The sequence below is a fragment of the Passer montanus genome, unplaced genomic scaffold, assembly GCF_014805655.1.
Source record: "Passer montanus isolate IOZ18808 unplaced genomic scaffold, ASM1480565v1 scaffold6, whole genome shotgun sequence".
Classification (NCBI taxonomy): domain Eukaryota; kingdom Metazoa; phylum Chordata; class Aves; order Passeriformes; family Passeridae; genus Passer; species Passer montanus.
In genome coordinates this window covers 16,863,914-16,877,847 of record NW_024371037.1, presented here as the reverse complement: position 1 = coordinate 16,877,847, position 13,934 = coordinate 16,863,914, and the positions used below count along the sequence as shown (strand labels likewise).

General features: G+C 35.3%; 1 protein-coding gene across 4 annotated transcripts in view; it reads right to left on the bottom strand.

Moving 5' to 3' along the window:
* Positions 1 to 6,833: 6,833 nt before the first annotated feature.
* MON2 (MON2 homolog, regulator of endosome-to-Golgi trafficking) overlaps positions 6,834 to 13,934 on the bottom strand; it is a 66,126-nt gene continuing 59,025 nt past the window's right edge. For 2 of the 4 annotated variants that reach the window (XM_039726771.1, XM_039726773.1), the window contains 5 exons: positions 13,497 to 13,557; positions 12,098 to 12,221; positions 11,130 to 11,337; positions 10,349 to 10,431; positions 6,834 to 8,478 (listed from right to left, as the gene is read on the bottom strand). In XM_039726771.1, coding sequence (XP_039582705.1) covers positions 8,315 to 8,478; positions 10,349 to 10,431; positions 11,130 to 11,337; positions 12,098 to 12,221; positions 13,497 to 13,557 — 640 coding nt within the window. In that variant the 3' untranslated portion in view covers positions 6,834 to 8,314. The remainder of the gene's footprint in view (positions 8,479 to 10,348; positions 10,432 to 11,129; positions 11,338 to 12,097; positions 12,222 to 13,496; positions 13,558 to 13,934) is intronic. The other 2 variants (XM_039726772.1, XM_039726774.1) reach the window with 2 other exon arrangements.

Sequence of the window (13,934 nt, the reverse complement as noted above, 5' to 3'; positions counted from 1 at the left end):
TTAAGAAAGCCGCACTGGAAAGGAGCCAAAACACTGCACCTCAGAGACAAAGATAAACTACATTATGATTAGGTTGTTCCCCCTTTTTGACGTTGCTACACACATGAAGCATCAGGCACAATCACATCACTGCTCACTTGTTTAAAACACATTTAAACCAGTGACATTCAGCTGGAGAAAACACGCTAAGAGATCGTGCATGATGAGGTGATCCTGAATTCGTGTGGGTTCGATAGCACATGGCACATTAAAGAACTTCCTACAGCTGAGAAAACAGAAGCATCCAGTAACTCAGCATCCTTTACTTCTGGTTCTGAAAGGGACTGTTTCATCTCCTGCCTGCTTTCTCTCAATTCCTGTTTTCCTCTGTAAATCCCTGTTTCTCACAGAAACAGTGAGACTGAACCGTTGTATTTTTTGAGGTCAGCTAAGGAGAGGCAAAGCATTACAAATATGGATGCACTAAGGAAATGTATGCTCCGTTCCTACTCAGTTAAGTTGGTGTACACATAAAAACTCAGTTTTGAAAAAGAAACACAATTTAAAATTGCGACATTTAAGTGTTTATTAAAAAGAAAAAGCAAAAGCTAGATATTTTCATACTATTTTTCCTATTAAATAATCAGATTTATTTTAAAGTATACTGCAAAATATATTAGCAGTGGAAAAAAATCCTGCAAACTTAGAATATTAAAGTTTTTATTTAATTCTGGGTTAATTTTTACCTTTTTTCTTTAACGTGATCCCTTCTATTCTAAGGCCACCTCAACTATAATGTCAAGCATTTTTTACACAAGACTATTAGTATTTCACATCTCAGTGACTTATTTTCCTGAACTAAGGTATCTTTTATATTTGTTAATTAACAGACTGCAATTCATCTTAATATCATGAGAATATTTAGAAAGTTTCTTAGAAAAGGAATTAGCAATTTCTATTTGAAGAGAATCAGCACTCCTGGGTGAAAGTGAAATGTAAATTCATACCACATTATTTGGATAAATGCATGGTAAGAAGGGGAGATAACTGTAGAATATTGTTTCTTTTTGGAGTTTAGTAATAATTTAAATATTTACCATGTCTAAACAGAAATGGTTTTAGATTTGTAATTGGATATCAGTACAAACTACTGGCAGATACTTGGCATACATCACAAGTTATTACATGGCAAATCAGAAGACCTACACATTTTTTGACTTGCACTTATCTAAAAAGTAGAAGTCCAAGATCCATTACAGTAGATCATGGAAAGCAATGAAAAATTACCTCCTAGGTTAGGAAATATGCAAGGCTGCAGCTGGATACAGGCACCAATCTGCAAGCTTTCAATCCCTAATGTTTGTTGGAACCACCCACCTTGCTGCTCCGTGCCATAATGCAAAGCTCTGAAAGATTTTGCGGATGGGAGCCCTAGTTACTTTCTGTAATTCAAGTTTTGTTTACCAAGAGTGTAAATGTGCAGAGACTTTCAAAGAACTCATGTTTATGCCAAGTATGTTCTCATTTTCCTAAGAGATGAGAAGTTCAAATGCCAAAAATAAGAATTCAGGCACCCAAGTGGATGGTATCAGAAGTAACCGTAACCTTGCTGATCCGAAACACTTGTGAAAAAAGCAGCAGTTAAATGTAATATATAAAACAATCAGAAAAAAAATCTGATGAGTGTACAAAAGTGTAGCAGTAATGGACATGGTTAGTTGTTTACTGAGTTTATGAAGACAGTAACATCATGTACTCATCCAAATTGGGAAACCAACGGAAAACCAATATGGATCAGTAGCAGGGAGAATTTCAGGCTCAAAAAGAGCTCAGCTTTGTACACTAACTGCAGATCTCTAAACTCTTCATGTAATTATTTAGACTAATGCCATGACTACAAGGAAGTCACAGCATGTTGTCCCTTGCAGACACAGGGTACAACAGATACAACAGGGTACAACAGATTTGAACATTATCTTCACCCAGGGAAAAAACAGACAAGCCTTAGAGCAAGCCCTTACAAAGGCTATGTAAAAACCCAGAAGGCAAACAAACAAACAAACGCCACAAAGAAGATGCTATTAGGGGAACTCAGAAAAACTAGCACCATCAACACATTGCAACAGCAAAGTCAACTGCTTTTACTGTGGCTCTCTCATCTTCTCCATTTTGAGATGCCTAAAGTAAACTGAAAAAACACCATGAAACACCAGATGCCTAAGCCTAAGGAAGTTGTCCTATGCTCTGGTAGCAAGAACTGTCACTTCCACATAGCAACTCAGATGACCTTTTAGGACAGAATGACTCTACTGCCAGGCCTGCCTATTTTGTCTTCCCTGACTGCAAATGAAAGCCAGGTTAGTTAATCTTGTGATAGACCTCAAAATTTTAGTTACCTAAATCTCAGAAGAGAAATCTAACTTGTGCATCTCAAAGCAGACATTCCATACTGCCTCTCCTAAGTTTATTACAGGAGGAATGGTTTCTGTCAAAAAAACCTTCTATTTAATAATGACTTAAATAAACAAGAAACTACATGTTAAGCCTGATTCTGCACCTAGCCATTATTTAAATGTTTGTTTGCAACGATAGTCCCACTAAATCTGGGACTTTAACTTTTCAAAGTCCCACTAACTTTTTAAAACTAGGGAATTCATTTTACATAGCTAAGATTATATCACTTGTAAATGGTTACATTTTATTTGAAAACACCTGAGTATACTTTTTGATAATTTAACACTTCATTACTTCGACAAGAGCTCTGTTTAGATTCAAAGTACAATATGAAAAATGGCATTCAAAATAATTCTTAGATTGATCCCTTTTAAAAAAGTATTTAATATATCCATGAAATACATTTTGTTAACAAAGAGTACAGAACTAATTGTTTCTGGTTTCCACTGCCTTCAGCTTTTAGAGAGAGCAGATTTTACTTTCACAGGTCTATCCTGTGTGTGGAAGAGGAAAATAAAGGCAGAAATTTTTTCAATTCCTAACCCATTTCCAAGTTTGACCTAGTTGTTTGAATTGAATTGGTTAAAATTATATTAAACTGCAAGAAAGAGCTACTACTATCAGACTGAAATTTAGTTCTTTAAAAATTTGCCTCCCACTCTATAAAGAAGGATGGGCTCGTGCTACCCCATGAGTTCAGTGCATTCTCTTTGAGACTATGGCTGCAAAACTGCTTAAAATTTTAACAGTATAGTGCATGCAGCTTTAACATTATTAATTTTGTATTTTGAGATAAAATATTTAATTGAAATAAGTCTGTTCTAAGATAAATGTTTATCTTTCCTCATTTGTTCTGTGGCAGTACTTTGTGTAGACTCTGGAGCTCATTTTAGTGGTAAGGTAGTACCATATAATGCTTCGCCAAGCCCAGAGGCATGAACAGATGTTCAGTAAGTAGATCTGCAAGTAATAGTTGTGATGTACTCCAGAAACCAGTTCTTTGTACATGTACATCAGCACTATGCACTTAATATTCCTGTCCCTTCCCATGTTTTCTCATGACAGGTTGATCAAAACCAGGCTGCTCGCTGTGCTCTCTCTGAATTGGTGGCAATCCAGCTTTAGCTGCCATTTTTCTATGGAGCCTCTCAGCCCCACCCCTCCTGACCTGGCAGTGGTCTTTGATGTGATGTGGGACAGACATGTGAGTCTTCTGGCATGGAAGCCAGAAGCCACGTAAGCAATTCCTTGGCCACTTTAATTGTTCTAAGTAAGAAATAGTTAACATTAAAAACATCACACTGAGTGGTATCAGGCTTCAAGTTTCCAGCCACCAGAGCCTCATGAACTTCTGCAGTCTTTAAGCAGCTTCAGCTTCGGAGATGCCACTGGGCACTCGTGTCAAGTCTAAGGTAGATATTTTGTGCACAGAGAACAGCAGGAATGACTCCAGTTTGAAGATCAGAGTCTTCAGTAACAGAACTGTGAAGGTGCCAGATACGTGACTTCCAAGGGCTTTCCTTATTTAATTGTTGATAATCTCTTCTGAAAACAAAACAAAGGGGCCAATGCCTTCGAGTATGTTTCAACATCACAGTATTTTTGATTGAAGAAAAATATGGTAGCTGTGCTTATTTCCATAAGGAATATATTTTAGGTGAAAAGAGAACTACACTGCTGATAAATGAAATTATTTATGAAGTAAGTTCTTAAGGAAGGCATCTGGATCACCAGTGGAAATAAATGTGTTAACATGGAGAAAAAAAGCTTATCAAACTGGTCATAAAAATAAGCTTATCTGAAAGTTCCTCTAAACATAGATAATAAAGTAAATTCAAGCAATGAATAGTCTCATCTCTTGCTAGTGAAATCCTGTAGTTAGCACAGTAAACACACAGGTCCTTTTTATCAGTTGTTTCATAATCAAGGCATACATTCTTAAATAAGGAGCTTAGAAAAAGAAGGATCAGCTTTTACCATGTTACTCTGACAGACACAAGGACACCACAAAGATCATCTTAAAAATGCTGAGGTTACTCAGATTAGTTCTTTAAATACCAGGAATAAATTCTTCAGGCCCAGTCAATTTGACAACATGTTACCATTTTCTCTCCTGTTTCCCTTTTTCTAGGCAAGCTTCTGCAACATCTTTGTTACTCGTATCAATTGCACAAGCAATAGACTGGCAGTAGATTTCTGATGTTTTTGATTAGCCATCACCGTAACAAACCAAAAAATTCAACATATAAATTGCATACAGAAAATGAGTAGCTAGCTGCAAATGTAAGGTGAACAGCTTGTGAAGAGACAAAGAACTGAGCTGTACAGAAACAGACGAGTAGAAAATGTGCTTTCCACCTCCCTCCCCCCAAGAACACTCATATCTTGAGCTTCTAAATGAATTTCTGCAAAATACACTGATGACTGGTACTTGTGTTTGCCATTGTCAGGAAAAGACAGGCATTAGCTTCAATAAAAGCATCTTGCCTGAAGAGTTCAAGGGCAGCAATGAGAAGATTTGCGCTTTGGCAAGAAGAAAACTCAACCTGGGTTAAAGAACTCCGTCTGCAGAGTACAATGATAAACTACTGAAGTTTCACAGACATATTCTTATTTACTTGTGTAAACAACTAACAGTGACCATGTGTTTCATGTGGTTTAACATCCACTAACGTTCCACAGTTCACCAATAAAGCAGGTGGAGAAGCAGGCTCATTTACGAGGGAACAGAAGAGATGTCCAGTTAGATAACCATCTCTGATGAGAAGCAAATAACTACTGTAGGTTGCTTCTGGGAATAAGACTTTCTGTAAGAACTTCCCAGCTTGAGAAATCTGTTCTTTTTTCATAATCAGTTACTATGCAATCTTAAATCCTCATGTACATTAAAGCAGTGGTAATAGCACTGAGACGTACAAGTTTTCCCAAGTAATCCAAAGTCTTAATATGAACATGCTAATAATCTAGTAATTTTCTCTTTGGATTCCCATCCATGTCTTTTTTTAAAGTTGTGAACAAGAAGGAAAAAGGTGAAGATTGTGGTTACATTTAATAAGCAATTAATTCTTATCTTCTAACTTCCAGCTGACACATTTCTGTACAGCCAGCTGTAGCACTTTTCTAGCTGACTTCAGCAACACACTGCAGACCCCATCCTGAAAATGTCCATGACTAAGCAACCCTAAAGACTTGAAAAGAACTTGGACACGGGTCTACTCAACAGGTAATGTTAAATGAATTCAATTTCTTCTGGAACAAGATTTACCTTGCTAGAAACATGTAAAAATGTGAAATTTAAATATTCAAAAATGCTGCTTGCCTCAAAGAAACCCTAAGAATGCTTAGCAAAAAGTACAAATAGAAAAAAGAAATTGATATTTCAAGTTGGAAGAAATATTTGAGTGTTGGACAAGAAGGCACAGTAAAGGGAATAATTTTTGTTCACAGACAAAATTAGTCAATGAAAACATTTTCTAAGCTAAGGAGCTTTGTTTTTAGTTTTCAAACTATTTATACAAAATACAAAAAAGCAGTAATACGGGCAACCTCAGATTGCATGTCCAAAATATGCCTCAAATAGCACAGATATTATTCATTTTGTAATTAAGAGGAAAGGATGGTAAGTTAGCTGATTGGTAGTTTATTTCAAAATTTTTTGAAGATTAATATTCATGGGTGTAAAGTAGTCTAATGTGTAGAGTCAAGAAAGACTCATGCATTCCTCTCTGAATTACAGATAAAGATGAAGATTTGCCTCAATGGACAAATGCATCTGTATTATCACTGAAAAATCCATTCAAAACCAATTAGAAACAAATTCACCAATAGCTTGGACTGCACACCTATATATTCTAAAACAAATTAATTCCCTTCTTTCCTGTCCTACAGTTTGTTTCTTTAATGACCTCAACTTATCTTCCACTAATTAGAAGAGAAGTTGTCAGGTTTTCACTTTCAGAGTATGGATTATGTTGCTACTTTTCTGTAAGATCCAGTTCTTCAGTATACTGGAACTGTTCCTCCAGAGAAAGTATTTTGACATAAATTCTATTAACAAGAAACATTTATTTCCTTAATGTAAACTGTGTATTCTCTTAAAACTATTCAGGTTTGACAATTAAGTCCCATGCAACTTTGGTCACAGAAATGTGCAAGGTCTTGAAGCCTCTTTAATATTTACCATACTTTGAAACAGCAAGCTTTTAAAAAGGACCATAAACTGGAGACTTGAGGGAGCAAGCTGTCCAAAGAACTGTCTGGAGAACATTATCAATGCAGGTTAACCCTGACAAATTCATCACATCTTCAGCTTGAAGATTCTACAGCTTTTACACCTATTCACATGTATCAATCAGTGTTCCTTGAGCGAGGAAAGTGCAAAGCAAACAGATGTAATACCATTTCTTATGCATGACAATTTTTTAATATCTACAAAAGACTTGAAGAAACAAAACTCTCAAGGTAAGCTCTGAAATCCATAGAAAGGCACCTGTCTTTTTTTTTCCCCCACATTTGGCCTTTGTGCTTTCACATCACAGATTAAAACTTGAATACAGGTGAAACATTATTGAAATCAAAGTTCATTAAATAAGAGTTTAAATGCCAGATCACAAACTTTAAAAACAATAATATTAAAAGTGGTTTGCTTCAATTGCGTCTTATGTTAAAATGAAACAAATTCACATTTATTTAATGACAAATTTTACTGCATTTCTAACTGAGTACCTATCTTCAAAAATACACTTCTCATGGTTTTTATCAGACACAATTTATGATTAAAAGATTAGAACAATTTGTTTGGGTTGAAAAGACGTTAAAAAACAAAATGCTTAAAATTATTGAACAAAATATCACAGCCAAGTATTTTAGATATTTGAACTTGCCTTTTCTGGGTCATGATTCAAAGACTGATACTTGCCAAAAAGGTAAAAAAAGGCTAACAACCCTCAAATATGTTTGTTTTATTTTTAGAGCAAGGCTGCAACTGCAAAAATGGATAGAGTTAAGTAGAACAAAAATCTTTAAACAAATTTATTATGAAGTGAGGTATGGTAGTGTTGAAGTGCTACAGTGGATTTGTGCATATTCAAACTTATTTCAGATCAGCCACTCTGAAGTTTGAGATCAGCAGACTGTGACTGCTTGCTTCAATCATTTGTTATATGACCCTTTGCAGATGTCCAATGGCCACAAAGAAGATACATTCAATTAAGCAAAAACTAACATGATCAGATATGAATGAGCATATCTGGCAATTTAGAAGGCAAAATGTAAGTAAAAATGCAAGCATACAACTTATTCATAATAAATACATTTTCAAGCATTTGACATTATCAATATTTTTAAAAGAATTTAAATAATAAATGCAACTATTTTATACATAACTGTACCATTTATTATACACACAAGTATATCAGTTCCCTTTGTTTACAAAGGCTGGTTACAGATATATGGAATGTTACAGTACCATCTTGCATAAAATTTTAGTACAATTCGTACTTCAAAAAAGGGTGCAAAACACCAGCCTAATAAATCTGACTGAATTGAAGTATTTTTAATTACATCATTAACACATACACAACAAGCTGTACATAAGCCCACTTTTCAATCACCACTTCAAGATACTGTAGCAAGTACATTAGATTATAAATGATTCCAACTAGTCAATTAAGTTTATTAAAGGTTTGCACTGCTACTCACTCTGGAACCTTTGAGATAAAGCCTGTATTCATGACTTACTGAGTTCTTGTTAGTACAGTTAAGAGGCAGTCAGCACTGGTTGCCAAAGTACTAGTCACAAGAGATTTCCTCAGAGAAACTTCACCCAGGAGCAAACATTTTTGGATATTCCCTTCAAGAATAAAAAAGAAGTTTTATGGGGTCAAGACTCTCCATTCTGTACCTTGGCTGCTGGTGGATGCATGAAGTCCTTAAAGGGAACCAGTGCCTCCTTCAAAGCAGAGCACACTTCCGAGGATGAGCAGGTGATACATTCTACTAAAGTCGGGTACAAGGCAATAACTTGTGCCCATGTGCTAGAATCAACTGCAGGGAAGAAAAGAACACACTGAATCACTTACCACTGTCCAAATACTGGCAACAGATTTTTTTTTTCCAGTACCTCTAAGTAATGGCAGATTCACAGTGTGCCTAAGCATAGGTACTTAATGCTATACTATGGCATCCACACAGGGCACTCGGATACAGGCCAGGATTTCTGCAGGAGAACCATTTGTTTTTTCAGCTGCAGCCAGAGGCCATATGGGATAATATCCTTAAAGGAGTGCTACACACCTGTGTTTCTACATATGAATCATTCACTGTGTCTTTGGGATGAAGAACTGACAAATTTAAGATAATACTTCAATCTGTAATACATGTGTTTTCTGCCTGCTTTTCTTAGCTATTGACAGAAAACGGAACTGGATACACATTTCACTTTTGGAAAATTGTCAGCAATGAGACTTTCTATTGACTTCAGATCATTTCAGATTACAAGAGCTGTAGAAAGTAAAGGTAAAAACTGGACAAAGACAAAAAATATCCATGGTAAAGTTTTGTTCGTCCAACAAGTAAAATTGAACATTGTAGCATGATTCTTATTATAATGTCACTTCCTTGGTTATTTCTGTTTTAGCTCTGCTTTCAAAAGAGAACAAACCCCTGGCTTCAGACATTAATAATTATCTTAAATAAATACAATTATTAAAAGGTAGAAGTGGGAATGAAATTATTCTGCAATTTAGTAATTCTCTTTCTAAGAAAGTGTGTGAGAGGTTTGGCAAGCACTGCTGCATAGGGACCAGGGGAAGAATGTCTCTCATTGCAGGAAGAGGGACGCGGGGAACAGTCCTGCTAAGTCAGCTTCTCTGCTTCTCTAAGAGGAAGACCCACCAGAGTAGCACTTCAGTTAGCTTCAGGGTTAGCCAAAAGGCTTTATGCATCCTGGCATAGTGCCACCTGCACACTTTGGCCATGAAACCTTGGAAACCACATCACCATAACTCTGGCTGCTCAGTGATGATGCAAACACTGCCTCTTTCCAGAAACCCACTTCCTGTGTTTTTCTGCAAAGGCTGGTTTGTTTGTTTCAGGATTAAAAAGATTGGGGGTTTTTTCTGTTCCTCCTAGTATCAAAAGCAGGGAGGTAGAAGGAAATGTTGTATACACATTCACATTCACAAATGTTGTATACACATTCAGAGTCCAATACAATGGACTTAACCAAGACTCATTATTAAGTTTCCTTCCAAGAACTCTCCAAGTGTATGAGAGGTGCAGCTTACGGGAGGAACAGGATAGGTAATTATAAATGAAGTCTTTCACTTTCATTTGATTCAGCCCTTTAAATAAATCTGTCAACCATTTTCTCAGGCATCAATGACCTACGCTTAGTCCAGGGAACAGAAAATAATAGTGCAGGAAGAGAGGGAAAGCAAGACCATGAGTGTAAGTATCTATCAGCCTGTCCATTCATTTAACTTGTACACCCCTTTAACTGCAGTGCAGTGAACATGATCCATAGCAACCTAAAAAGGTATTATGAGAAGGAAAAAAGGATCTAGCCAGGCTTCATATTTTTAAGAATTCCATTAATATTTTGTGGAATGGGGTTTTTTCTTTGTTTTCAGATGACACTAAGCTTTATCTAATAGAGGACACCATAAATTGAAGTTTTCTCTTTTATTAAAAATATCGTAGGTCCTTATACTTTTAGTCATGCTGGAAAAACTTTGTGGGGTTTCTTGCCATCTACCTGTCACCTACATATACAAAGAATTACAGAGTACTGATTCTAACAGAGTACACTTTTCTTTCAGATTTCTGTGAACACTACTAAAAAAATAATAAATACATCTTTGGGGCAGATATAATATTACCTTGTTTGGAATGATATTATTTAACAATAACTTACCATTTTCTGGTTGAGTCTTTTTAAGTGAATCTATGAGAGTACTGACAGCTTTTAAAACAAATATGATTTCTGTTACTTGCTGCCTACAAATGAAAAAATGCAAACAGTCAACTACTCATTTTTGTTTCAAGAATGTAAGTTTTATAGAAAAAGTTTCCCACTATCATTGCTGTTGTCTCATGTAGGACAGCTTTAACTTCGATACTGGAAACAGTAGCACCATACAAATCTCAATCTGAAAACACTCATAGTGAAGTATATGATAAGGCTAACAAAGATAATCAGTTTCCACGTTCATGATCAAAACCTTCAGAAGTGAAGTGAATTTCAAGTAAGTTTCTATTTTAAAGAATTTCTTAGTTTCTGATCGAATTTTTCCATTTTAAGAACAATTTCTTGAGTAATGATTCACAACATTGCTGTTTGGATGTTTTATTTTTGAGGAGATTCTACTCACCTCTCAATTTAGAAACTATACATAGCTCTAATGGGAATAAAAGGAAATCAGATTTCAGAAATATAATGCTAGAGATATCAGAAATATTGTTTCAGTAACTTAAAACCATTTTAACAGCACAGAATATCACCATTGTTACTTAGAGGTTTTTTTAAAAAAAATTGGGTACTAGCATTTTCTTCCAGCATAAACATTTCCCTGTCTTTTACATTTCATTCTCTCCTAACCCCCTCATTTCTTTCATGACTAAGTGATATTTTGAATGCAAACTTCTTCTCATAAAGTCCTGGTAATACCTTTATTTTCTAAAGGCAATGCACATACCGTGGAAGAGGACATTTGCCACTCAATCGCTCATCTTCTATGTAGCGATGCAATACATCCTGTGACCTTTTCAAGAGCACAGAAAGTGCCATTCTGGAGATGTAGCCTTCTTGAGGAGTTGTGACTTTATTACTGAATGAAAACTGGAGCAGTGTTTCAAAACACACCTTAGAAAACTCTTCTCTCATTCGAATATCTATTTCGGCTTCTGTCAAAGTAAAACGATGCATTTCAATTGTGCAGTGTGTATGATGCTGCATTTCAATCTGCTTATTATATGCTGAGAAAAGGTTATCATTCCTCTAGTATTAAAAAATATTAACAGTGATAAGAACAAATACTAAGAATACATTCTAAGAAAAAATGACTGTGCAAAAATCACAATAGTTCCGAACATAAGAGATGAATTATGACACATTCTCACTAACATATCACATACCTGACATTAATTATAAAATACATTAAATCATCTAAAAACGGCTAACGATCCTACATCATAAATACTCATATTTGGTACTGTACCATTTAAGTATTTTCTATATAATGGCTTATGTTCATTTTTTTCATCTTTCCAAAAACCCCTACAAATGTTTTCTCTTAAAGGCAGAGAAGGTATCTGGCTAGGTACACCATGTAGTTACACTAAGGTCATTTAAGAACAGGATGTCTGTCTTACAATTGTCTGAAATTATTATTAGAACTGGCACAAAGGAAAATAAACTATGCAGAAAGTAATACAAGTTCAATATGATACTGTCCAAGCAGTAAGGAAGTAATTTTTTAAAAATTGCAAGGAAAGCTTGGCAACTTCCACAAAATATAATTTATAAAAAAAGTTGGATATCAAACAGTCTATACTGAATACGTGCCAGGGAACTCCAAGTCTCTATCATAATAAATACACTCAATATATTAATTCTTTTCTAGTAGATTTAAACACTGTAATTTTTGTCACTGAGGTACCATACCTGTAAAGGAGGATGACTGAGAATGTATTGAGCCTTTATTGAGCATAGTCATTATCTGACCAACAAATTCCTTAGGAATGAAATTAGCATATGGCAGTATCTCTGTGCTGATAAGCTGCACCACCTAAAATAAATTACATATATTTATATTGGTTTTCTAAATACTAAAACTGTAAATCTAGTATGAAGAAACATTTAACAAGAGCGTAAAGCCTAATTAGGCTTCACAAAATCTTCTATTGCTAGCATTTAAAATTTGCAGATATGTCCGAAAGTGTGGTCTTGCATGGGACATTAGACTTGAAATAAAGTCCTTTCCCCTGCCACTTCTGCCAGAGTTTCTGATCAGATTTCAAATTACATTGGAAGTATATTATTCAAGTTGAATTTATGGTTTTGAAAAGAGAAGATCTAACATCAGGAATCTCTCTCTCCCTCCACCCCAATTCAATATTCTCTCTATGACATTAACACACATACCCATCCCTCAAAATGTGGTATCTGTGAAGCAGAACAAGTGTGTTAATTATCTAAACGAGCTTAAGGCAATACACATTAACAGAAATGCTCTCTATCCTTGTCTTGATGCTCCCATTCAGGAACAAAACGGGTTTAGATCTCCATAAATTAATGCATTAGATTTGAGTTCTGCTCACTGCAGGCAGAACCACTTTCACTTTTCAACCAAGTATTTCTGTGTCCCAGGCACCCCTCTAGAAAGATGACAGGTGATGAAACCACAGATACTGCCATGTCTTCTCTGCAACTCCTTTTGCTTTGTACCCCTATCTCTGTCCTGCCACATTATTTTGCCCTGGAGCGAAAGAAGTCCCTCCTTACTTCAGATATCATCTTCTCCTAATTTTCTTTGGCCTTATGCAGTCAAACACACAGCGATCTCTGTGCTGCACAAACTACACGTAACTTCTTCATTTATGCCAAAGCTTCTCAGTATAGAGAACACATCTTAAGGGTGGCAATGTCTAAGAAAAAATTGCTTTTTGCTGACCACCCCCTCAACACAGAAGGCATTCATTTCAGATTTGTCAGCTTTCTCTGTGGTTTACAATTATCAGTGTAAATGCTCAGCAATAACATAATAAATAAGGATACATAGTAAGTTAGAGGCAGGTGTTCTGTTTTAGTCAGACTATACTCTTTTGAGGTTGAGATGACAAGAAGTAGTTTTTGGCATCCCACTTCCTATTTTTTGCATCACCCTGAAGCAGCTGAATTCTGGACCTATTAATTTCCTGTCTTGTTTTCAAAAATGAAAACAATATCACATAAAAAGTAATGAAAGGGTAACTTTTCAATAAATTATTTCAGAACAAAATGCAACTTGTGAATGTCAATAACTCGTTAATTTTAACAGTAATATTTGTTTTAGGCTCCTTACCTCAACATCAATACTCTCATTCTTCTGAAATTCTTGAATTGACAGATTATCAGGAGGTGTACTAAAAATAAACATACTGTGTTATACTTTAAATTTACAACATGTGTAAGGAGATAAGTATGGGAAATTGTATTACATTTACAGTTATTACATGCATCAAATTGGTACTATGATACGACAATGATTAATGATCACAAGATAAGGTTGGATGGGGGCTTTGAGAAACCTAGTCTTTTCACTCACTATGCCAGAAAAATACATTTGAGTTCAATGGTACATCTTGAAAAAAATTTTTTAGTTTTACATTTTGTTCTATATTAATGAAACATTTTTCATTAATGAGGTATTACTGTGTCCTTTTCCCCTTCTAACTGAAATTATGCATTTGTTCTCATTCTTAGTTAATTTTATTAAAAGAAAAATTCATTTTATAAACAA